A 25,857-nucleotide genomic window follows, 5' to 3' on the forward strand; every position below is an offset into this window, starting at 1 on the left:
TCTCTGGTTCTGCTTGCATACTTTGGCTAAATTCTCTAACTCTGCTGAATGGGCTGTTCATATAGATATACAGTGGGGCCTTGACTTACGAGTTTAATTCGTTCCAAGACCGAGCTCGTTAAGGAGCTCGTCAACTCAAATTACTCTATCAACTCAATGCAAAAAATCGGCGAGAGACAGCTGGTATCTCAAAAAACTCGTTAGTTGGGACACTCGTAAGTCAAGGCCCCACTGTATCACCTCGCTGCCCCTGCTCCCTGGCAGCCCCTGCACACAACCTGGCTTCCTGAATTCTCCAAGAATTACTGACATCAAGTTGTATGTGTAACAGATTTCACTAAAGACTTGAGGGAAGGAGGGTGAAGTTGTAGCTCAGCACAGAAAATGTTAACTAGCCTTTCCTTAATGGTCCCTTGGCCATTGCCACCTCTGAAAAGACCTCACTCGCCTGCAGTTTACATGGAGCCCCTGTGACCAACATATTACTCCATTTCTTCCCCTCTCTCTTCTCCTGCCCTTTTCTACTTGCTCCTCCTAAGATGCTCCAATAATTCCTGCTCTATTACTTATGTAAAACAAGATAGCCACCACCTATTGAATGCTTACTTTGTACCAGGCACGATGCTAAGCGCTGTACACTTCTCAAGTAACAGATATCCTCACTTTCCTTTGCTCCAGATATCCGGGCACATACCTAGGTGTTTCTATTTTTTCAACAAATAATTTTTACACAATTTCTGTGTGCTAGGGGCTTGGGTCTCTGCTCTAATGGAGCTTCATACCCAAAAAGTCAATCAAGAAATTTGCTAAAACTAAAACAAAGCAAAACAAAACCCACAATTCTCAATGAGGCATTGTACTGCCACTTTTATGCAAACTTTTCCCCCCTCCAGAATACAATATGACAACATTATGACAAACAGCATTAGAGAAAAATATAAAAGATGCCACATGAGTAGCTCAGGCAATAAAAGGAAGACAGTGAGTTCATTGGAGGCTGAAGTGGAGGCCAGCGGCGTTCAGAAAAAGAAGTCAGCTGAGTTGGACATTAACGGATGGCATAATGAGAACAGGAAGAGGGGAGAGAGGCAGACGGCTGGGGCCAGGATGAACAGCAGATAGTTGTGGTTAAGGGCAAGGACTCTGGGCTCAGACTTAGTTCTGTCATTTGCTCACTTCGGTGTTTGGTGAATTGCTTCATGCCTCTAAGCCTGAGTGTCCTGGTCTGGAAAATTGGGATGGCAATAGTACCTTCCTCAGAGGTGCATGGTCAGGAGTAAATCAGAAAACGTGTGAAATGCATTTTAGTGGCTGAAATATAAGTGAACAATATAGCTTTAAAAAAGCAAAGATAAAAAAAAAATTTTAAAGCAAAGATCTACATTAGGAACTTAACACTTTAGCTATTCAATTTTTTAGAGCACTTACCATTTATACAATTTATTTTTCCTTGCATTTTTGTTCTAATTTAATCATTTGGGAGTGAGGTCACTGTGCCCATGGAGTCTGACTCCAAATCTTTCCAATCCTGCCTTGAAGGTAAAGTAAAAACAAAACAAAACAGGAGAGGTAAACCCTGAAATGCTTAATAATAAATAGTATTACTTCCTTATCACTTGTTTTCCCAATCAATGGTAGACTTTCACCAATGAGATATAGTTAGAGCATCTGCGGGGAGGGTCAGGAGTGGCTTACAACCACCAACTTACTAGACTTTGTCCACCTACCCATTTAGCCATGGGAAATCATTAGCCATCTATTAATCAATAAGAATTACTAGAGGTAAGGCTTTTAAAATTAGAACCCAAATCAAAGTCTTCCAGGAAGTTCAGCAAATAGAGAATAAAGATTCTAATCCACCCTATGACTGAGTGTGGGAGGTGGTTCTTGATGCTAAGTCTCTAGAACATAAGCCTCATCCATTCCCATCACAAAGCCAGGACTGCTCACCCATCTGCTCCCTGACACACAGGCCTTTAGCCCTGTCAGCCTCCATCACCAGCTCTGCTCTGCAAGGACTGACGCGGCCCCCACAGGCGTTCTGCAGCCTATTTTTCCAGAGCTCTCTCTGTCACAACCTTCTCAGGCGAAGCACTGCAAAGTTAAATAGAAGGAGAGATGGGACAGAGAGAGGAAGGGGTTTGCGGAAGAGACAGAGAAAAGAGAGGGAGGGAGGGAGGGAGGTGGAGTCAAAGAGATAGAGAGGTTAAAAGTAGGATGTAAAAGCAGAGGGCACGAAAGAAGATAGAAACCCCTAATGGCAGAGCAGAAAGGTTATAACTTCTTTTTTTTATAATTAATTTTTTTTATTGCTTAAATTATTACAAAGAGTGTTACATATGTCTCCTTTTTTTCCCCCCCACCCTTGACAATCCCCTGGCCTCCCCTACCCCCCAGTGTCTTATGTCCATTGGTTATGCTTATATGCATGCATACAAGTCCTTTGATTGATCTAAGGTTATAACTTCTTAGGACTTGCCATCATATTCTCATTCTGCTTTCTGTGGTCAGATAACATGTGGTTGATCTTTCAACTGGGATTGTTAAAAACTGCTGAAGAAGCAGGTTGTCTAGTACATTCTCACTGAACTGGCCAAGCCCAGTGCTGCAGTATGGAGGGGTATTTATCATTCCCCTTCTCTAGTTCCACACCCTTCACACGTTCACTACTCTGAAAGGAACCTGTAGGAGGGACAAAGCTAGAGAGAAAAAGACCTTAAGCTTCTTGAAGGCAAAGTTTAAAAAACTTCAGGATTCTGTGAGAAATGGCAAACATTAAAAAAAAAAATCAACTATAATTGTATACCTAGGCATTATAAAAATATTGGGGTTCTTAGAAAACACTTGTTATCACCACCTCTTTAAACCATTTTAAATACCCCCAGTAGTTCAAACGGCTTGATATTCAGGGTCAACCCTACTCAAAATTGTGACATTTGAAGAAATGTATCTTTAAATGCTTCCCTTTGCATTCTGCCCCATCATGTCTTTTTTTTTTTTTTCTCCTCCACAAGCTCTTCCCTGGAGAAACTCCCCTCTGGTGAGCAGGAACAAAGGCTTTAGCTCCAAGGCAAACTCTATACCCAGCTCTAACACATACTTACCTCCAACACAAAGCCGAGTGAGGGCAAGGGCCAATGGGAGGGGGGCAGTGAAAGAAGGAGGGTAGTAAGTATAAGGAATGCTTGACCTAGGGGAGAAGGTGGCACCTGAGAAGATAACAGAAAGTTCTTGTTTAGAACCTATTGGTGCTGAGACATCAGTGAGTCATCTAAGTGGAAATGAACGTCAGGTTTCTGGGACGACCTTTGTTTTTACTTTACCTTCTCAAGGCCAGGGCTAGAGAGAGGGACTGGATATCATCTCCATAAAGTGGGAGTTGTGTAACAGGCTGTTGGGTTTACTGGGCCTGAGTGCGTGACCAGCAGAGCACAGAGTCCTTCTGCCATGCCCACCAGGCAACTGCCTGCCGCTTGATGACTTACAATACCTACAGTCAGAGCAGTTGCGGCTGACCAGAAGATGTTAAAGGTCCACTTTGCTCTAAAAATCTATATCACTCTACAAGATAACCTGCTCCACACCCCTAGATAAAGCTGTTTTATGACCCTGGCTGGAGCCAAGGCAAGATGAAATTGAGCAAGGGAGGAAAAGCAGGGCCTCCAAATACTCCTCCTTGGTGCTTTGATTTCTTCAGTTGTCCTCCTGGAAGAAGGATAATTTCCAAAGCGGTGCTCTCGTTTAGCAGATAATGTGACATATCCTTTCAACATTAGCTCAGTCAATGATGAGGAAATTGGAATTTTCAGTCTGTTGTTTCTCTGCCTTTACACTTACTACAATTTCCTCAAGGGACTTTCCTCTGGTCAGAGGGAACAGAGGTCTTAACTCTAATATAAACTCTATACCTAGCTTCAACACATGCTTAGCTTCATTTTAAACGCTTTTTCAGTAGTTTCTCCAATAAACATGTTTTTACTAGAGGCCTGATGCACGAAATTTGTGCAAGAGTAGGCCTTTGCAGCTGCGGCGGCTGCCTTGGATCCTGCGGCTGCAGCCCCGGCTTCATCTGGAAGGTTGTCCAGAAGGACATCTGGTCTAATTAGCATGTTACGCTTTTATTATTATAGATTGATTTCAGAGAAAGGAGGAGGGAGGGAGAGAGAAACATCAATGATGAGAGAAAATTATTGATCGGCTGCCTCCTGCATGCCCCTTACTGGGAATTGAGCCCCAAACCCAGGCATGTGCCCTGACTGGGAATCAAACCATGACCTTCTGGTTCATGGGTCAATGTTCAACCATTGAGCAACACCGGGCGGGCATCTCCCCCCCCCCCCCCATTTCTTAACTAATTTCTTTATTTTGTCCTTTCTTAATTCCTCTAAAAAGTCTCTCCATTCTTTAGCTAATTTTTGCAGCCTCCTTAGCATGTCAGAGAAGGCCACACCTCTGTGCCTTTGTTCACGCTTCTCTCTCTGCTGGTACATCTTTCCCCTTCTCCATCATTCATCCCCTACTTACCTTTCAAGACTTTCCAGACTCAGGGCAAATGTTACCAACTCCGTGAACCTTTCTGACACATGTCTTCCCTTAATGATTTGTAAGTTCCTTCACGGCAGAGGCCATGTTTCATTCATCTTTCTATCTTCAGCACCCAAAACAGTGAGTACTCCATAAATATTTGTTGAATGGATTAATGAAAGACTTCCTAGTGCTTCCTAGCAATCATTTGGCATTGAATCCTGCATAGTCCTGCTTTCTGTTTTTCCTTCTTTCTAGTAATTGTCTTTCCCATACAACACGATACATTTCCCGAGCACAGAGCCCTTTCTCTTAGTTCAGTGCTGGACAGAGCTTCTGCTGATATGCCAGTTGGGAGTTCCTGCAGAACTCTTAGACCTGACCCCGCAAGGCAGTCTTTAAAATATGTAAATGTTTAACTTGAGAGTTGCCCTCCTCCTCGACAGGGGAGGACTCCCTTCAGAGTCAGGATCTCTGGGAGCTGAGTTTTTCTTTCCGCCCTTCCCTGAGGAGACAGAAGGAATCTCAGAAGCTGGTGTAAGAAAGGGGGTTTGGGGAGGGTAGGAACCTGATTTGCTAAATTCCTTAATTGATCCTATTTAGACCAAATTCAGGTTGTTCTCTGCCGATACGGGAAGGTCCTAATTTACACAGCAAAAATCTGTTATGTGTGTTTAATGAAATTATATTTTAATGCTTGAAGAGATCACATAAAAAAAAAACATTTCATGGGGTAAGTTAACTTTCTGCAAAGTAAAGAAACATCTCAGAATAAGTTTATAAATTTGAATGTTTGTCTATTAGGATTGCTTACTAGTACAGTGAGGCTCAAATGTTGCTTTAGTTTCTTGATTCTCTCATTTTGTTTTAAAACTTTCTTTATTTGGGATAATTAACATTCATGCTGACTATTCTAAGTGTAGGTTTCTTTTATTTAACTAATGAGGAGCTGTCTTAGATGGTCCAAAAACAATTTTTTTCCAAAATATATTTTTATTAATTTCAGAGAGGAAGGGAGAGGGAGAGAGAGATAGAAGCATCAATGATGAGAGAGAATCATTGATCAGCTGCCTCCTGCACGCCCCTCACTGGGGATCGAGCCTACAACCCAGGCATATGCTCTGACCAGAATCGAACCATAACCTCCTGGTTTATAAGTTGATGCTCAACCACTGAGCCATGCCGACCAGGACAAAAACAATGTTTGTGTTACAATATAGTCAGGAACTTCAAAACCTGTTCATCTTTGTTTTCTCAGCAATATGCTGGGATGTGGAGCCTTCCCAGCCCTCTGCCTCCCTTTCTGTTTTCTTCTTACCCGGCACAGTGGGGCCTCTCCCAGGTTAACAGGAGTAGTTGCCCTCTGACTCCTTACGGGACCTAATGGGGACCTGGGTGAACCACTGATTCATTTCCATTCCTCCTGGCCTTTATTTCTCTTCTCCTATCTTATTACCCCTTCCTTGCCTATTCACAATAGGAAACAGAAGTCTGTATTTCATTGTTTATTATATTAAAATTATGTTTCCAATCTTCCCAATTTTCAGTTCTTAAAGAAATCAGCTAAACCTCTAAAGATTTTTAGTTTTGTTTTTTTCTGTGGGTAACTGGCCCTAAAAATTCTCCCTAGTCCCACATTACAGACTGGCCAATCTTTCAGCCTTGGCCCTGGATTTGTTTTGCAGTTGAGGAGAACAGGAGTTGGAGAAAACAAGTGGAAGAGAAGCCGTTGCTTTGTCCACAATGAAGACTGGCACAGACAACCCAGGGCTGGAGCTCACGGTAACCCACCAGTTCACTAGTAGTTCATGCAGAGCTTTCAGGTCTGCTGTGTAGCCTCCTGTAGGGTCTTTGGCTGCTCCCAATCCCCATCACCCCTGGCAGGGCCCTATGACTGACCCAGCTCTACCTGTGCTTACAGGAAGAAGGGTTAAGTCCTGAGGGACCCAGGAGGACTGAAGAGCAAGGACAAAGCCCCCCGGATGGGCTGGGGCCTTCCACTCACCACAGGTACGTGTGTTCTGGAATTGGTTTAGTTAAGGCCTAAGGAGCTAGGGTGGGTTCATTGTGGCCACTGGACTCAGGAAGCTCATGGTCGTATTATAGCGATAAGACGCACAGCCACCTGATGTTACATATGCACAACTATTTGTATCTAAACCTGTGTGATATATAATTGGAGTTGGTTGGACTGACAACAAAAATAACAACAATGAGAATAGTAACAGCTAACATTTTTTGAGTACTCAGTATTGTACAGAATGCTTTATGTAATTACAGTGGGGCCTTGACTTATGAGTTTAATTCGTTCCGTGACAGAGCTCGTAACTCAAATTACTCGTATGTCAAATCATTAAAGTGAACGAGTGAGACACGTGATGCTGGGCTGATGTTGTGGCGTTCACTGTGACGTTCGCTGCGCCAACTAGCGGTGGGGTATCTGAAGCTGGCTCATAACCCGAATTTTAGCTCGCAACTCAAAGCAAAAATTCGGCTGAGAGACGGCTCGTAAAAACTCGTTAGTCGGGACACTCGTAAGTCAAGGCCCCACTGTAATTTAATTTTTACAACAATAGGTGGACACTAATTTTAATCCCCTTTTTTATCAATTAGAAAATTGAGGCTTAGAAATTAACTTACCCATATCATTGAAAGAAAAGCAAACAAACAAACAAACAAAACCTCTTCTGGAATACTCAAATTTGGGGATGGGGAGAAAGAAAAAAAAGGCAGAGAAGGACCACCATGAGGGACAACAGTGAAAGTAAAAATGTAGAGCCTTGAAAGTCAAAAGGGAAGGAAGTATCAAGAATGAACAGTTCACAATTTTGTCTGAACAGACAGGGGTCAGGGAAGTAGGAGTGAGAAAAATCTTTGAATTTGCTCATGGATTTGGTCCCAGAAGTAATGTCTAAGAAAGTTGTTTGGATAAAGTGGGTCAGATGGAAGCCATGTTGCATGGTGTGGAAAAGGATCTGGATATTTATAAAAAAGTGCAGAAATCAGACGTTGAGAAGCTTAGAAGAGGCTGTTGAATAGTTTCTAAAGGTAATAATCCCAAATACATAGTTATTTTTTTGGTTTTCTTTTCTTTATTTTTAAGAATTAACTTAGTGACTTCACAGAGAAAACAAGCTTAAAATTTTAAATTCTATTTTCTTCTTCAGAAAGTCACTTTTGTAATCAAGTTGATATATATCAACATGGACATGGCTGGTCCAAGTGCAATGGTACCTACAATTAATTGATCACAGCCAGTTACAGATTTTGTCCTGCCCAGTGTGGCTCAGTTGGTTGGGTGTCATCCCATGCACCGAAAGGTTGCCAGTTCCACTCCTATCAGGGCACATGCCCTGGTTTCAAGCTAGTTTCCTGGTAGGGGGCATGCCACATGTTTCACTGTCATAGCAATGTTTCTCTCTCTCTCTCTCTCTTTCCCCTTCCCTTCCTCTCTCTCTAAACCTCAATTTAAAAAACACGGATATGTGGGAATAGATTAGGAAAGATAAACCCCAGATATACTTTTAGAATAGAATTGACAAGTTTTAGTGATTAAAGGTCAACCATTTTCAGGACACACACTCAGACCCATCTTTATCCTCTTACTTCTGCTCTTGGTTCCTCAGGAAATCCTTAATCTGATCTTGCAATGTAAACTGATTTTAGCTTCTCTTTCTTTCCATTACGCTTTCTGAGTTTAGCTATATATACATATACAGGGTGTCCCAAAAAATGTATACACACATTTTGAATAATTATAAAGGCAGCATTTATTAAAATACATTTTACTTTCAAAATTGAACTATTAGCTGTTAAAGGGTATATACATTTTTTAGAGATACCCTATATATTCATATCGCATCATTATCCATTCACCCATTGATGGGCTGAAATAAACATGGGAGCACATACATCTCTCTAATATTTTGTTTTCATTTCCTGTGGGTCCTATGGCTATATACCCAGAAGTGAAATTACTGAATAATATGGTAGGTCTATTTTCAATTTTTTGAAGAACCTCCATATTATTTTCCATTGTGATTGAACCAATTTACGTTCTCACCAACAGTGTACAAGGGTTTCCTTTTCTCCACATCCTTGCCAACACTAGTTATATATCTTGTCTTTTTGACGACAGCCATTCTAACAGGTGTGAGGTTATAGCTCATTGTGGTTTTTATTTGCATTTCTCTGATGATTACTGATGTTGAGCTCCTTTTCATTGTTGACCAATTGGATATCTTCTTTGGAAAAATGTCTATTCAGTTCCTCCATTTTTAAATTGGATTGTTTGTTTTTTTGTTATTGAGTTGTATGAGTTCTTCATATATTTTGGATATTAACCTCTCATGCAATATATGATTTGCAGAATGTTCTCTCATTCTGTAGGCTGCTTTTTTTCATTCTGTTTCTTTTGCAATGCAGAAGCTTTTAAGTTTTATGTAGTTCCACTTGTTTATTTTTCCTTTCGTTTTTTGTGCTTTTGGTGTCATATCCAGAAAATTATCACCAAGGTTAATGTTAAGGAGCTTCTTCACCTACATTTTCTTCTAAGAGTTTTATGGAATCAGGTCTTATGTTTAAATCTTTGATCCATTTAGACTTAATTTTTGTGAGTAGTGTAAGATAGGAGGTCAATTTCATTATTGTGCATGTGTTTATCTAGTTTTCCCAACATTATTTGTTGAAGAGACTATTTTTCCCCATTGGGTGTTCTTGGCTCCCTTGTTGAATATTAGTTGACTGTATATGTGGTAATTTAATTCTGAGCACTCTATTCTGTTCTATTGGTCTATGTGTCTTGACATACTAGAGGCCCAGTGCACAAATTTGTACATGGGTGGGGTCCCTCGGCCTAGCCAGCGATCAGGGCCAGCCATGGGTGGAGTGGGGAGGGACCCCAGGAGGTTGGCCAGCCATGGAAGGTTGACTATGGGAGTGCACTGACCACCAGGGGGCAGCTCCTGCATTGAATGCCTGCCCCCTGGTGGTCAGTGGGCGTTATAGCTACTGGCCAGTCATCCAGTTGTAATGGTCGCTCAGGCTTTTATATATATAGTTTATACTGTTTTTATTATTATAGCTTTGTATTATAGTTTGAAATAAAAAAGTATGTCTTTGGCTTTGTTTTGTTTCTTCATGACTGCTTTGGCTATTTGGGGTCTTTTGTGGTGTCATACACATATTAGGATGGTTTTTTCTATTTCTGTGAACAATGCCATTGGTATTTTGATGGGGATTGTGTTCAATCCATAGATGGGCTTTGGGTAGTATGAACATTTTAACAATATTAATTCTTCTGACTCATAAACATGAGATGTCTTTCTATTTTATTTTTAATGCCTTTCCTCTTGTTATGCCCTTTCTTCTTTTTATGTCTTTCTTTAGGTTGATTTAATATTTTAAATGATTCCATTTTATCTCCTTTGTTGGTTTATTAGCTACAACTCTTTTTTTGTTATATTAGTGCTTGCTTTAGTGTTTATAACATACCTTCAACTTACAAGTATACCTTCAAGTGATATTATATCCTTTCATGTAAAGTATAAGAACCATATAATAGTATACTTCTGTATCTCTCCTTCCAGTTTTTATACTACTATTGTTTGTTTACACATCTTACTTCTACATGTTATAAACTCCATACTACTATTTTTGTTTAAATACTAAATTATCTTCCTATATGCTCCAACTTAAATGTACCTCCACCTGCATGAATCCTCATCTTTTTCCCTCCTTTATCAAAAGGCTTACTCTCCCTAAGTCTGAAGCCAACTTCATTATCATCCTTCTCTATCCCCTTCTACAGAGCCCTCTTTCCCCTACATCTTCAGTTATTCCTTCTCTGTTAGACACTTCCTCAATCTATAAATGTACTCAAGGTTTTTTCTTCTTACAATAAGCAAACAAACAACTCAACCTTATGATATCTTTTTCCTTCATGGCCAAGTTTCTTGGAAAAGTGGGACTTATTTGCAACATCATTTTATCACCTGTCCATTCACTTCTCAGTCCCATGTAACCTCGTTTTCACTACCACTGGTCAGCTGAAATTCTCTTACTCAGATGAGCAATAAAAACCTACTTATCAAGTTCAATGTACACACACTTCATTGGAAATCTCTGCAGCATGACCTTTCTGACCCTTTCCTTCCTTGAAACTAATGTTTTGATTTCAGTGACACTACACCCTCCTCATTCTCCTACCTCTCTGGATATTCTTTATTTTAGTTTCCCAGGGTCTGTCACTTGTCTTCTCTTCTCACTCCTATATGTAATGTCTTGATTCATAAAACCATATCTGAAGTCTGTACCTTTGTTCTAAGCTTCATCCCTATATATCCGACCACTTGCCAAACATCTAAACACTTAGATGTCACTTATATACTTCAAATCAAACATTGCAACCGAACTCCTATCAGCATAGGTTTGAGGCTTCCATACTACTTCAGGTCCCAGATTGGGCTCTAGGCACACAGAGATGAATAAACTCACATTTCCTCCTCATGTCTGTTTCTCCTTAGGTCTGTTCCTCCTCCTATATTCTCTATTTTGGTGAATGACTAAGGCATGCATGGCAGGAACCTCATTATCATCCCAGTTTTCCTCCACTTGATACTAATCCTCTCTCCTCATATCAACCTCCCCCTGCACCCTCAGTTACTTCCTTTATGGCCCCAGTCTCTCTCTCGCCCCACTGCCACCAGAGTGATTTTCTAAAACACACATCTGCTCACATTATTACCTTGCGTACCTTCTACGATGGCTTTCCATTTTCTACAAGATAATACCTGAATTCCTAACCATGGCATATACCAGGAATCTCCATGACCCGGCTTCTGTCCCTTTTACCAGCTTTCTTCCCACCATCCATCTACATCCTCCCTGCTTCCCAGCAACTGAAAATCATACTATTCTTTCAAAATGCTAGGCTCACTCAAGTATGCTTTTCCTCTTCCGGAGACTCCCCACCCTTCTCTTCTAACTGCCTGCAACATACCCACTTAGCAGACTTCTTCCCCTTCCTTTCCTATCAGTTCACGTCTCCTCTCCTTTGTGAGAGCTTCTTCAGCAATCACAGGCATGGTTACCTGCTTCTTCTCTTCTGCTCTCTTAGCAATCATACATTTTGAATTCTGGGATGATCCCTCTGAAATTCTAGTCTTACATCTCTAAGTAGAAGCCACATGGAGTAATGGAAAGATCTGGATTTTAAAACCCAACTCTGCCACCTACTGGCAGGCTCAGTTCCCTTGCTCATACACCTAACTAACCTTGTGGTTGAGGGGAGGATGATTGGTGAGGTCTGGTAAAGGGTGCTTAATAAACAGTATCTGGTCTTTCTTTTCTTCACAGGAAAACCTAAAAATAAAAAAAGTAGTCCATATATGCTCACACTCACTCAATCCCCTGCAATCCCGCTTTCACCCAGGCACTCTCCTGTAAACAGCTCTCTCCCACAGAACCAGTGACCTCTTCACTGCCGAATCTAGCATCTTCTTCTCATTTGCTAAGCTGCTTGATTTTATCATCATTGAATATCACTGACCTCTCCTCCTGCCTAAAGATCATTTCTCTTTTTCACTTTTTCTCTTAGCTCTCAAACTGCTCCTACTATGTCTGCTGTGTCTTCTGGCTGCCCTATCAGAGCGACTGTTCTGACTTCCTGGGAGGATGGTGGTAAGCCTGGTAGGATGGATGGCAAGATAGGTAGGTGGGTGTGAGCTGTACAAGTTACCAGGAGGGAGGTTGGGAAGGGTGCCTGCAGCCTATGTTACATGCCAGTGCAATTCCCAAGTGAAGAATTTTAGGCAGCCCTTCCTTGCTGGGAGCTTCTCCTCACTCCTGTTTATTTTGTTTCTCATTAGGGCCTGAACCTGATATCAATAGCTGAATGAGCTAGAGCTCCTTTGTCTTCAAATTCCTATTGAGATCTTTTTAAAAGGTGTAAATAAGGGCAAACTGTATTAGCACAGGAAGTCCATGATGAATAGAAACCAGGAGAAACTCTGCTAACAACAGAACTAAAGGGCCTGGCTCAAAAGGCCATTGAAGGTAGTCATGACCCTCCCTAATGAGAGGGAACACTTTACCTGGGAAGATTTCACTGTCTGTCAGAGCCACGGCTACCTCTAACTTGGAGAGAACAGAATTCTGGAAGGAAGAAGAGGATGGGTTGAAGGGCTAGTTAGAAATCCCATCACATAGGTCCTTCCTGTCCTAGTGTGAAGATCTGATGTTTTCTGTTACCTGAAATGGCCACAGGAAGCAGAGATTTGGATACAGTGGGAGGAAGAGTTCCCTCCAAGACAATACATCCATCACAGCTCAGCAACTAAGCACCTGGCTGCGTTCTGGTTTGGGTTGCCTTCTCACTCTACCTGGGCTGATGGGTCTCAGAACTGGTCATCCCCAGGTGCACAGTCTGCTTCCAGTGTAAGTTTTCTGGCTTCCCTCTGACCTTTCTCTTGCCTTCCTGGGTTTTCCAACTCCTACTAGTATTTGGATTTCCACTTTGGCTTATTGATAAGCTTTTTGTTCCTCAGACTCAGTCACCCTTGGACACTTTGATAACTTCTCAAACCCTGTACAACACCACCCAGCTCTCCTTGCCCATCCAGTTTGAAACTAGTTGTGTACATAATTTTGAATCTGGCAAAGCAGCACAAGTACAGTATCCACTGACTAATTCTTTTCGTATCATCATTAAATAAATCCCTTAAGCCTTTGAAAAGATTCTGATCACTTCTGCCTGGAGGCCCTCACTCTTTACTCAGACCATCATTTGGTTCTGGGTTGACTCATTTCCTTTCTTTTTAGTTCTTCAAGCTAAAGCAGCAGATTCACCCAGGACCACAATGTCAATAGTCACTGGAGATGGATTTTCAGAAAGCTGTCCTAAGCTTTCTCCTCTAATTGAGAAATGATAGTACCCAGACCCTAGGAGTTTCCATAATTCTGTTTCCCTTAATTAGGAGAGTTTCCTCATGTTGTGGATAGGATCTCTGAGAAAATGCATGCACACTCTTACTGCTAGGCTTGACCTGTAGTGTCCTCTAATGTTATGTCCAGCTAGCATGGCCTATCATCCTTACCCTACTCTTTCTTGCTCTGTCACTTGAGCCTGCAGGCAGTAAGCATATAAGTGAGAGGGTTGTTGTTAGTCCATATCTGGAAAGCCTCCCATGTACATACCGGAAGAACTTAACAGTGGGCCCATGCTTCAGACAAGTTATGGGCAAGGTGTGGAATCTCAGCATCTATCAGGTAGATTACTTCTAGATTGAGCTTCCTGATATAACATAACACTAACCCTCAAACTCTACCATTATGTAAAGTAAAGAGCTTGGTAGTATTAGGAAGATCCTGGGCCAAGCAGGACGCCAGGATCATGAACACCTGCTCACATGCTTCTGTGCACTGCTTCTCAATTGGTTCCTCTTTTCAGTTGGATGCCCCTCATGGCTTTCCTTTCTATTTTTTGTTTTAATTTTTTAAACCAGAGGTCCAGTTCCAACTTGTTATTCTAGAATCAGGTTGTTAATGGGTTTTGCAGAAATGAGTGTTCTTTACTTGATTTCTGGTAGTACCCATTGAACTTTAGTTCCCAGGAAATGGTCAAGTCTGATTACAAGGTGATGGCAAAAACCTTTTCCAGGCATGTGACTTATATTCACTCTCGGACTAGTGCAGCGGTTCTCAACCTGTGGGTCGCGACCCCTCTGGCAGTCGAACGACCCTTTCACAGGGGTCGCCTAAGACCATCCTGCATATCAGATATTTACATTACAATTCATAACAGTAGCAACATTACAGTTATGAAGTAGCAACGAAAATGATTTTATGGTTGGGTCACAACATGAGGAACTGTATTTAAAGGGCCAGAAAGTTGAGAACCACTGGACTAGTGGATGCCCACTCTTATTTTGCAGTGGCCTTGCTGATCTGGCATGTGACTGTGTATAATTTTATATCAGCTTTACCTAGTGTATCAGTTTGAGTACCAACAGGAAACAAATGGAATACTTAAGTTAGGATAATTAGAAAAGGGTTTCTGTACAAAGAGACCATTACAAAGATGTGTGTAAGATGTAGTGGAACCACAAGGAAGGACAGTGCAAGAACCTGAGGCCAGCAACAGTAAACCGTTACTATTCTAGGCCCAAAGGGACAAGATGTAAGAGGACCCAAGAGAGTCAGATAAAGAAGATCTCAGTATGCTGACCTCAGTCTTTTCTTACACTCTGATCCCCTTCTGGGTTCCCCTGGTAGAACCCAACTAGATAAGCCAGAGGGCATGGGAGCCTATAGGTGTAGTCCACAGGGTAAGACTCCCTGGGCACAAAGCAAGGTGGAGAGTGGATCTAGAAGAGCAAATCAAATACACCTGGCACATAGGGGAAGACTAGGGTTAAAAATTAATTCTTTCCTTGATGTGTTTTGTGAATGACATCCCAAAGATAATGATGTGCTTTGGGTATCTGACACCTTTCTAAGCAATACTTTTTACTCACTACATTCTTTATGAAGCCTGGAAAGGTAGCAGAGTTAACTCAATTGCTGGAAACCTAACACTTAGGAAGAACCCAGCACATAGAAAGGGCTATATAAATGTTAAATCAAATTTGAATAGTCCTCCCTCTCAGGCCCTGCTCACCCATGGGTTATTGGTGTTTTCCTTCCGGTCTGTCAATGCACATCTGATTGGCTGTTCAGAGTTATGGGTTTGTGTGGTTTTTAGAAAGGAATGGTCAAAGCTGCCACTCGGCAGAAAAGGCCCTTTTCTGAATCTGGAAACTGAGCAATGCCTGGTCCCCAGGGAACAGGAAAGGAATAGGTCCCAGGAGTCTCTCCCTGATGTGAGTGTCCACCTCTGTGGTAGGAGGTTACTGAGATATTGCCAGTAATATCTGGATTGGGTAGGGTTATTCTGGCCCATTGCGATGTGGCCTTTGGGGCATTGCCGGGGCTCTACCTAATGTCCCCCTGGCTGAATAATTTCCTCATGGAGAAGAGAAAATTCTTCCTCGGGCCAGGTCATCTAAGGTCTGGAATGGACACAAATGGGATGGAGTAACTTTTGTATCTTAATTTTTGGGTTCTCACCAGGGGGAGACTACTACAACCTTTCACCAGGGCAAGAAGTTTCTGCAAAAGACATGCCAGCCTGTTCAAGAAGATCCTGCTGGGCCTGTTCTGTTCGGGTGAGGTGTTGAGAATTCCTATAAGCGAGAGACACATCATTTTAGGAATGTGACCTTGTGTCAAGATGTTTCTAAATGAGATACAACTTTATTCACAAATTGATCTTTTTTTATTTGATGTATAGATCTGAATTATTTATAAGTAAATAATCTGAACTATATTTATTGAGTTGCACTTCTAGGAATAAGTAAAATCTGAGCATAAACTATTTTTCAAAATTATTTGATAGACTTAAATATTTCAGAGAATCTGGGCTTGTGTCTGTTTTAGTGTCTTGATTCAATGTAGGGCATGGTCTTTATAGTCTTTACAAGAGAAATCTGTGGTATACATTATTTATTTGCTAGTAAGATCAATGATATAAAATATTTTTTAATATATTTTATTGATTTTTTTACAGAGTGGAAGGGAGAAGGATAGAGAGTTAGAAACATCAATGAGAGAGAAACATCAATCAGCTGCCTCCTACACACCCCCAACTGGGGATGTGCCCACAACCAAGGTACATGCCCTTGACTGGAATCGAACCTGGGACCCTTCAGTTCGCAGGCCAACTCTCTATCCACTGAGCCAAGCCAGTTAGGGCTAAAATACTTTTTAAAACAGCAAACCTCTATTTGATATATATTGTCAGTGATGTATGGGATTTTGATGTCAATATTAGAGGCAGCTGAGATGATGAGAACAAAAATTATATTTGGGGGTCAGTCAAGGAGCTATGGGATGAGGACTGTATAGTAAGTCCTCACTTAACATTGTCAATGGGTTCTGTCACTTGAGGTGGAGTGCTGTATAATCAACCAATTTTACCAGAGGCTAATTGATATAAACAAGAATTAAGTTCCTATGGCATCTTATCAATGTTATAATAAAAGCCATATTTCGAGGACCTGATATTCTTCCTAGTGTTTATATGATTTTGCTCAAGAGGAAAGGTTAAAAGCTTTAGAAAAGATGACTTTTGGAGTATTTTAATGGTGGATACTGATCAAATGCACTCCAAATTTACTCTGAAAAAGGATATCAGAGTAAATTCAAGGAAGTTAATTAAAGATAAGTGAAAACATGCAGTATTCAAACTAAGTTGGACTCTCCCTGGGTATCCTCAAGAAGAAACCAGCCATCTATCCTGGCCTTGAGAACTGCAGCTGGGTCTGAGGCTGGGGGGCAACATCGCTGGAGGGTTTTTCTTGCTTTAAGTCCCAGACATTCGTGACTAGAGCTTCATTTGCCCCTGGGGAGCTCTGACTTGTTGATCCTTACTCTGCCCCTTCTCCTTTTAGCTTACGCTGCCTACTTCCTGGCAGCCTGCATCTTGGATTTCCAGAGGGCACTGGCCTTGTTCGTCCTCACGTGCTTGGTGCTCTTGGTCCTGGTTCACCGCGCTCTGAAAAGTGTGTTTGGTAAAACATTAACAAGATGTCTGAAGCCCTTTGAAAACTCCTGTCTGAAGCTTTGGATGAAACGGTGAGTTAAGAATCTCAATATCCCTGGTCGCTCAAACTTGTCCCCCTTTCTTCTTTGACATTTCCTGAGCTGTCTCTCAGACCCTCACCTATACTTTTCAAAATCAATGCTCAGAGAGCAAATAACAACAGGCCTCTGAGCACTGGACTTCCGTCCAGTTTCTTGTAGCCTCTTGTATCAACATTTCTAGGGGGGCAGGAAGGGTTAAGTTTCAGAGAAGCATTTCCATCTGTTTATTGTCAGGGTTTATGACAGAAATAAGGAAAATCATACTTTTCTGCAATGAAGTAATCAAAACAAAGAGGCTTACAGCTGCATTAAGCTATCAAATTGATTTGATGGTCATACTGGTATGTGTCTCCCTTAATTCCCTGATACTTTTTATGCTTTTTTTCTTCTAGTCCCCTAGATTTCTCGCACCCCACCGGTGTCTTTTACAGTTCCTTAGAGCTTAACCGGCAAACTTACCATTCAATAAATACTGAACTGGATTTTATAGCAGCCACAGCTCATCTAACTAACTATATAGCATGTGCATATTCTTTGAACACAGGCCTGGAGTGACAAAATAACTTTTAGACTGACAAATAACTTTTAGAACTCTCTATAGTGACTTTTAGTGACAAAATAACTTTTAGAACTCTCTATAGAGTTCCTGTTTTCTGCCTATTCTCCAATGGACGCACAGAGAATAGGTGTTAAGAATGTTTGCAACAGCAATTATTTGAAGAAACACACCAGACTACAACCTAAATTTTGGATCATTGATTTATTTGACACTGAGGAGACAAAGCTAAAATGACACTATTCATTAGCAGGATAGATTCTAGAACCCAGATTTTATTCACTTTAAGTGAGAAGAGTTCACAGTAAGAACAGCTCCACAATTCAACCTGGCCTTGTAATGCATTTTGTTATCCTTGTTGTTCCTGAGACACCTCAGTGGACAAAGTACTCTATTTGTTTTGCTTTCTTTTCATATGTGCTCCCCCTTCTAATTCTTTTCCCTCGAACTGAAATGACTCCAACACTCAGATGTGAGGAAACCTGTCTGTGCATTGATTGATCCAGCATGTTGGTACATCAAGGGACCATAAGACCATAGGGGTTGGTTGGTGGCTTAGCTTTTACTCTGGCCCTCGGAGTGGTTGGAAATTGCCTGAAGATTCATGGGGAGGACCATGCATACTTTTCTTTCTATTAAAAATACTGTAGTTTTTCATTAGTACAAGCGTAAAGAATGAGTCTTTATCTCACATCTTACTGATATGGAAGCTTGAGGAAAGGAACTCATGTGATTTGCATCCTCAGGTTGGACTCTTTCAGCTTCACTCTGGGAGTACAAGGAATGGAGAGGGAGCTGCTAGCTAGGAAACTGCTGGATGAATGATTCTCAAGAGATGTCTCTGTGTCTAATCTATTGAGTTATTTCATTTACCCTTGGGGTGAACTTCTGTTTTTTAGAGCTAAGGTTAATTATTTGTTATTCATTCACTGAGTTGATGACATGGTATTGGCATTCCCTCTTCAGGGTGTTCGCTGGAGTCGCCTTGGTTGGCCTCATCCTGTGGCTAGCTCTAGACACAGCCCAAAGGCCAGAGCAGCTGATGTCCTTTGCAGGAATCTGCATGTTCATCCTCATCCTCTTTGCCTGCTCCAAACACCACAGTGCAGTGAGTTTGGGGTATGCAGGGTGGGCCAAGGCCTGTTTGTTACTGATTACAAACTGCATGTGTCAAGTATTGATTACAAAGGCATAGAACTAAACTCTTTAGAATCTCTGGAATTTGCTTTTTTGATGACTTTGCTTCTAAGAGAAGTTTTAAAGTTCTCAGAGGCTGTGGACCACTTATTTTCAAATGGTAGGTTATAATCCATTGATGAGCCTTAATATCAAATTAGTGGATCTAGGCCAGTGTTAAAGAAAGAACAAAAAAAAAGAAAGAAAGAAAGAAAAAGAAAAGAAAAGGAAGAAAATAGAATACAATAAAGAATCGGCTTGTATTGCAATAGGAATATTAAAGTATTGGTTATGATGCTTTTATTTGTATACTAGAGGCCTGGTGCACAAAATTCGTGCATTTGGGGAGGTCCCTCAGCCTGGCCTGTGCCCTCTGTCGGACATCTTTAGTGCTGCTGCGCTCGCCAGCCTTGAGTCCGGCTTGTGGCTGAGCAGCCTTCCCCCTGTAGGAGCGCACTGACCACTAGAGGGCAGCTCCTGAGTTGAGCATCTGCCCCCTGGTGGTCAGTGCATGTCATAGCGACCAGTCGTTCTGCAGTTCAGTCTATTTGCATATTAGCCTTTTATTATATAGGATATGTATGTATGCATGTGTGTCATCTAACATGTAGACACAGTTTTAAAAACCATATGGACATATGTGGCTCTTTAAATATTTTCCCACTCTGTTTCCCCCTACTCCATCTTACCCCAGATTTCCTGTTAACATCCTTGGTTGGTTTCATCCAGAGTACCATGAATCCATGTTTAAAATTCCAACCAGGTAATGGACAAGTAGGGTTTAGAACTCACATTGGAATAACGGGAGTTCTTATTGGTCCCAGGTGTCCTGGAGGACGGTGCTTTGGGGCCTGGGTCTTCAATTTGTTTTTGGGATCTTGGTCATCAGAACTGATCCTGGATTTAATGCATTTCAATGGCTGGGAGACCAGATTCAGGTATGAGAAATTGAATGCTCTTTCAGAACCCAAGAGAAAGGAGATTTGGGGGTGGGGGGGGCATGCAGAGATTGGACTATGTCTTGTTAATGATGGTGGTGGGAGATCTGGTGGGAAAGGAAAGAGTATACTCGGGTACAACTAATCATATGAATAAAGAGAACTGAATTGCCGAGTTCTATGTCATTCAGTGAGTAGCTCATGGAGATACAGCCTATCCCCATCTTGTCAAAGGGAGACCCACTTCAGTAACAGTCCACTTATGGCCTACATGAGCACATTCGTACAGTAGTCCCCCCTTACCTGTGAGAGATACATTCAGTAACAGAAGGAGGACCTAATCATGCCTGAGTCTGATCAAATGTTCCTCTGTGTCCTACCTGGCTTCACTCTTGTTCACTCTCTCTCTCTTTTCTTTCAGATTTTCCTGAACTACACAGTGGCTGGCTCCAGTTTTGTCTTTGGGGATACGCTGGTCAAGGATGTCTTTGCTTTTCAGGTCATTATCTGTTTTGTAGGCAGGGATGAGGGTCTGTGTGGGGAGAAGTGTAAAGGAGAGGATAAAAATGTGTGCCCAAGTGATCAGCCAGTCTACATACCAATTTGACCCTAAGAAGAGGATCAGACCTCATCAGTAGAAGGAACAGCATCAATCTCCCACCCTTTGATCTTTACCACACTGAAACTGGAATAAAATAGGAGTGGGGGAGGAAGGCTCCTTGTGGCTTGGTACTAATGGGATAATAGATATAATACATTTAAAATTTATTCCTAAACTCGCTTGTGTTAAAAAATATCTGCTGAGTATCTATAGTGTGTCAGCTACTGTTGGAAGGCTGAGAGTTAATTTAGAGGCCTAAAACACAGTCCATCTATGGCATACATGAGCACATTTGTACAGTAGTCCCTCTTACCTGTGAGGGATACATTCCAAGACTCCCCTCCCCCGCACCCCACCACCCAGTGGATGCCTGAAACCAGATATTACCAAACCCTATAAATATTGTTTTCCCCCCTATACAGACATACCTTTGATAAAGTTCAATTTATAAATTAGACAATTTCACAGATAGAAGATTCATTCTTACCATAGATCTTAGCAACCTCACCATACGATTTTTTTTTTCTTATTGAGAACTTTTACTTTTTCTCTTAAAGGAAGCACTTTATGAATTACCAGCATCACTACTCTTGAGCTTTGGGGCCATTAAATAAAATAAGGGTTACTTGAACACAAGCACTGAGATACTGTGATAGTGGATCTGATAACCTAGACAGCTAATAAGTGACTAATGGGCTGGCGGCTAGTGTAAACAATGTATACACTAGATAAAGGGATGATTCATGTCCCAGTCGGGACAGATCAGGACAGTACGAGATTCTATCATGATACTCATAATGGCGCACAATTTAAAACCTATGAATTGTTTACTTCTTAAATTTTCCATAACATATTTTCTGACCATGGTTGATGGTGGGTAACCACAGAAAGTGAAACCATGGATAAGGGGGGTCTATTGTAGTATCTCATTAGTTGCCCGTCATTCTCATTACAGGCCTTACCGATCATCATTTACTTTGGATGTGTGATGTCCATTCTCTACTATCTGGGCCTTGTGCAGTGGATAGTTCAGAAGGTGAGTCATTCTCCTACACCACTCAGGAGGGGGGCTTTCATCTTGTGATCTGTCAGGAAGCATGAACATGACACTTGCTTTGGAAAAATGCTCACATGTAGGATCTAGATGTTAGAACCAGTGTGAAAAGACAAACCCAAGCATGCCTGATGTCGGATGGTCAGGCCCAGGCTCTAGGTAGGCTGAGGAGCAGAGCAGGAAGAGAAAATGGGCTGGACTGCTATTTCATACTGACTTTTAATCTACTAGTTCTGGAAGCCAAGAGTCCTGAGTCCTGGTCCAGGCTTTATAATTTGCTTTGTGGCCGTGGGCTTGTCACTCCACTTCTCTAGGCTTTAGTTTCCTTACCAGTAAATGGAGAAGGGAATGGGGGTAGGGGTTTGGGAGGAGTCTTGCTAGATACTCTCCAAGACTTCCATTAATGTTAACGGTTTAGGTTTTTGTATCCCTTTAGGTTGCCTGGTTTTTACAAATTACCATGGGCACCACCGCCACAGAGACCCTAGCTGTGGCAGGAAACATCTTTGTGGGTATGGTAAGTACTCTGAGGCCTTCTGATCATTTTTTCCTGGGAATACATGATGTGGCAGAAAACAGGTTGAGAAAAGTATGTTTTCCTTCTGAAAAGTCAAATAAATGAGATGTATGGGCAGTCAATCACTGATGAAAGAAAACTCAGAAGTTCAAGGGAAACTTGGCTACTGCTTTTACCCTTCATGTGTAATACAACTACTTACCTGGGTATACTTAGTTTGGACATCCTTAACCACTGATCCAACTTCTTACACAGGAATAGAGGGAAACGTCCTGGTCCAAATCTCACCGCCTTCCGTGTGCTCTCTGGTTCTAGTTTCTCCCTGTGATCCGTGTTTTCCAGGGTCTCTGAGGAGGCAATAATTTGCCTTGCTCAGAGCTAACACCAAGGCTCTTCCCCATAACACATTGTTTGATACATTTATATGGAATAGGTGCTCAATATATGCTATTGACTGATTAACTCAATGTTAGGGACAATGACAATGGCTTGTCAAATTGACAAGGAGTTAGTACTGAGGTCTTCCTCTCTCAAGGCCCTTGGCTGATTAACTATTTCTGAAATGTTTTCAGAGAACTTCTGCATGCTTCCACCTTAGCACTGCACATTTTGCTGAAATTATCCATAGTTGTGTTGGCTTAGTTTTCTGTTCTAGACTATAAGCTCCTATCAGTAGAAACTTTTCCTTATTTTTATTAATATCCCTGGCATCTAGTACAGCACTAGGCACATAATTGTCAATCATTAAATGATAAATAACATTATCTTAGGTTGATGCTAAGTACAGTTTAGAATTGGGTCTTCATAATTTCATAACATTTTCACAAACATATATTTTTATTTCATCAACAATGGGCTTTAATAATATATTTGCAATTAATTTAACAAGTACTTTTTAAAAAAATATATTTTATTGATTTTTTACAGAGAGGAAAGGGAGTGGGATAGAGAGTTAGAAACATTGATGAGAGAAAGATCAATTCAGCTGCCTCCTACACACTCCCTACTGGGAATGTGCCTGCAACCAAAGTACATGCCCTTGACCGGAATCAAACCTGGGACCCTTCAGTCCACAGGCCAATGCTCTATCCACTGAGCCAAAGCTGTTAGGGCTTAACAAGTACTTTTAAAGCTACTAATATGTACTCAGGAAATACACTGTATTTCATAAGGTCACTCATTAAGTACATCAGGTCCTCAAATAATGTATGGACAAAAAGTATTTCATTCAATTTTATTTCATTATAAAGTTGATGAGATGCCATAGAAACTTAACTCTTGTTTATATCAATTAGTCTATGGTAAATCTGGTTTCATTATACAGTCACAGAACTTATCAACATTAAGTGAGGATGTACTGTAGCTGATTTTAGACATAGAGAAAAAAATATACCATTCCCCCTTCCATAGCATTTTAGAATTTAAATAAATAAGACAAACATGTATGAAAATGGATGATAACAATACCAGCCAGGATACGATTAGGTGCCAGAGAGAGTGAGGCAGATGCTGGGAGGGCCTGCAAACAGAGCTCTTCCTGGAAGGGCACTCACACTAGAGGGATGTGTCCCTGGGGCCAGGTGGGCACTCTGGGGTGGGGAGTCACATCCTCTTGAATCTGACTCGCTTCTCCTGTTCACAGACAGAGGCACCTCTGCTCATCCGTCCATACCTTGCAGACATGACACTCTCTGAAATCCATGCAGTGATGACCGGAGGGTTTGCCACCATTTCAGGCACTGTGTTGGGAGCCTTCATATCCTTTGGGGTAGGCACAATCTGTTTGATCACTCCTGGGTAAACCCAAGTCTGCGTTCTGCAGACTCTGATTCCTATGTCTGGCCTTACAGATTGAAGCGTCATCTTTGATTTCTGCATCTGTGATGGCTGCCCCATCTGCTCTTGCCTTGTCAAAGTTGGTATATCCAGAAGTGGAGGAATCCAAGTTCAAGAATAAGGAAGGAGTAAAATTGCCCCGTGGGTGAGTACAATGAGGCATATAATTTGGGAGAGGCTGAGGTCAGGTGCAGAGTCAAGAGTAGTGCTGTGGCAGCAGAGGCTTCAGGTCTCCTGGAGAAAGAATAATATGATTCCATATTCCCTCTTGTCCACCTCTGCCTGTAGCTCAAGCGTTCTCAACCTTCCTAATGCCGCGACCCTTTAATACAGTTCCTCATGTTGTGGTGACCCCCAGTTTCATTGTTACAAATTGAACATAATTAAAGCATAGTGATTAATCACAAAAACAATATGTAATTATACATGTGTTTTCTGATGGTCTTAGGCAACCCCTGTGAAAGGGTCATTCGACCCCCAAAGGGATCGCGACCCACAGGTTGAGAACCGCTGCTCTAGCTGATCATGTAGGTTATTTGTTTAACCCTCCAACTGCCTCTGTCTTCTGCAGACCAGTATCCTCTGTCCTAGGTGTTAGTGCAATTTCATGACAATTAAATCTGATACTGCTTCACTATAATTTCCACCACAAGGGTCACTAAGGAACCCCATCACCTTTTAAGCTGGTCTTGCACCTTCCTCCTGCACTTCTGAACCACAGGAAAAGTGGAATTTCTCTTCTGAGAGAGGCTGAGACTAATCCAGACACCATATTCTTCTATGCCCAATGACCACAGGAAGGAGTCGAATATCCTGGAAGCTGCCAGCAATGGAGCCACAGATGCCATAGGCCTTGCTACTAATGTAGCAGCCAACCTGATTGCCTTTTTGGCCGTGTTGGCCTTCGTCAACGCTGCCCTTTCCTGGCTAGGGGAATTGGTAGACATACAGGGGCTCACTTTCCAGGTAAAGAATTACATTTGTTGGGCTGCCCCTGTAGGTTGTATTTAAGTGGTCCTTGAATTGTGCGTGCTCCCCTGACCCACAGTGAGCTAAAAGAAAGCATGGATAGAAGGGTGGAGGAGACTAAGTTAAGGCTCCAGAGAAAGTCCTTGGGTCCTGACCTGTGTTACTTGTTCTTTCTTTTCACCTAGGTGATTTGCTCCTATATCCTAAGGCCTATGGTTTTCATGATGGGTGTAGAGTGGGCAGATTGTCCAATGGTGGCTGAGATGGTGGGGATCAAGTTCTTCACAAATGAGTTTGTGGCCTATCAGCAACTGTCTCAATACAAGAGCAAACGTCTCTCTGGAGTGGAAGAGTGGATCGAGGGCGAGAAACAGTGGATTTCTGTAAGTGACAATTCAGAAGAGCATAAATCATTTGTGGGCAGACAGAAAGTGTTACACAAGTTTGTTTCACACCCATGGATCCCTTTCCAGGGTGCCAGGCCTAAACCACAAAGAAGCATAACAGTATTCTTAGCTCCAGTCCCCTGAGGTCTGTGTGCTATTCCTCCCCTGCACTCTGACCCAACTTCTCTCTATAATGTAGTTTACAGTTGGGGCAGTTCAGGGTAGACACTATTTTTGATGATCTAAGGTCCCCTTCTTCATGTATAAGTTTATTTTTTTTTATTTTTTAAAATATATTTTATTTATTTTTTACAGAGAGGAAAGGAGAGGGATAGAGAGTTAGAAACATCGATGAGAGAGAAACATCGATCAGCTGCTTCCTGCACATCCCCTACGTGCCCGCAACCAAGGTACATGCCCTTGACCAGAATCGAACCTGGGACCCTTCAGTCCGCAGGCTGACGCTCTATCCACTAAGCCAAACCGGTCAGGGCTTCATGTATAAGTTTAAATGCTATAAATTGATCTCCTTTTCTCTCTCCCTCTATCTCAATCATCCTCATTCTTAGGCCTTCTCCGTACTCATGGACTTGAACAAGAAGAGTGCTGGGCAAAGAGG

At 41.8% G+C, this 25,857-nt stretch overlaps 1 protein-coding gene across 1 annotated transcript in view; it reads left to right on the forward strand.

Annotated features, from left to right (window-relative positions):
- The first annotated feature begins 6,214 nt into the window (after positions 1 to 6,214).
- Positions 6,215 to 25,857, forward strand: part of SLC28A2 (solute carrier family 28 member 2) — a 28,582-nt gene continuing 8,939 nt past the window's right edge. Inside the window, exons 1-13 of the mRNA XM_023746544.1 lie at positions 6,215 to 6,306; positions 6,446 to 6,534; positions 15,634 to 15,728; positions 17,013 to 17,196; positions 18,728 to 18,869; positions 19,762 to 19,875; positions 20,297 to 20,374; positions 21,432 to 21,512; positions 21,967 to 22,047; positions 23,690 to 23,815; positions 23,898 to 24,028; positions 24,681 to 24,849; positions 25,038 to 25,235. Of these exons, the coding sequence (XP_023602312.1) occupies positions 6,268 to 6,306; positions 6,446 to 6,534; positions 15,634 to 15,728; positions 17,013 to 17,196; positions 18,728 to 18,869; positions 19,762 to 19,875; positions 20,297 to 20,374; positions 21,432 to 21,512; positions 21,967 to 22,047; positions 23,690 to 23,815; positions 23,898 to 24,028; positions 24,681 to 24,849; positions 25,038 to 25,235 (1,527 nt within the window). The 5' untranslated portion in view covers positions 6,215 to 6,267. The remainder of the gene's footprint in view (positions 6,307 to 6,445; positions 6,535 to 15,633; positions 15,729 to 17,012; positions 17,197 to 18,727; positions 18,870 to 19,761; positions 19,876 to 20,296; positions 20,375 to 21,431; positions 21,513 to 21,966; positions 22,048 to 23,689; positions 23,816 to 23,897; positions 24,029 to 24,680; positions 24,850 to 25,037; positions 25,236 to 25,857) is intronic.

The sequence above is a fragment of the Myotis lucifugus genome, unplaced genomic scaffold (assembly GCF_000147115.1).
Source record: "Myotis lucifugus unplaced genomic scaffold, Myoluc2.0 scaffold_692, whole genome shotgun sequence".
Classification (NCBI taxonomy): domain Eukaryota; kingdom Metazoa; phylum Chordata; class Mammalia; order Chiroptera; family Vespertilionidae; genus Myotis; species Myotis lucifugus.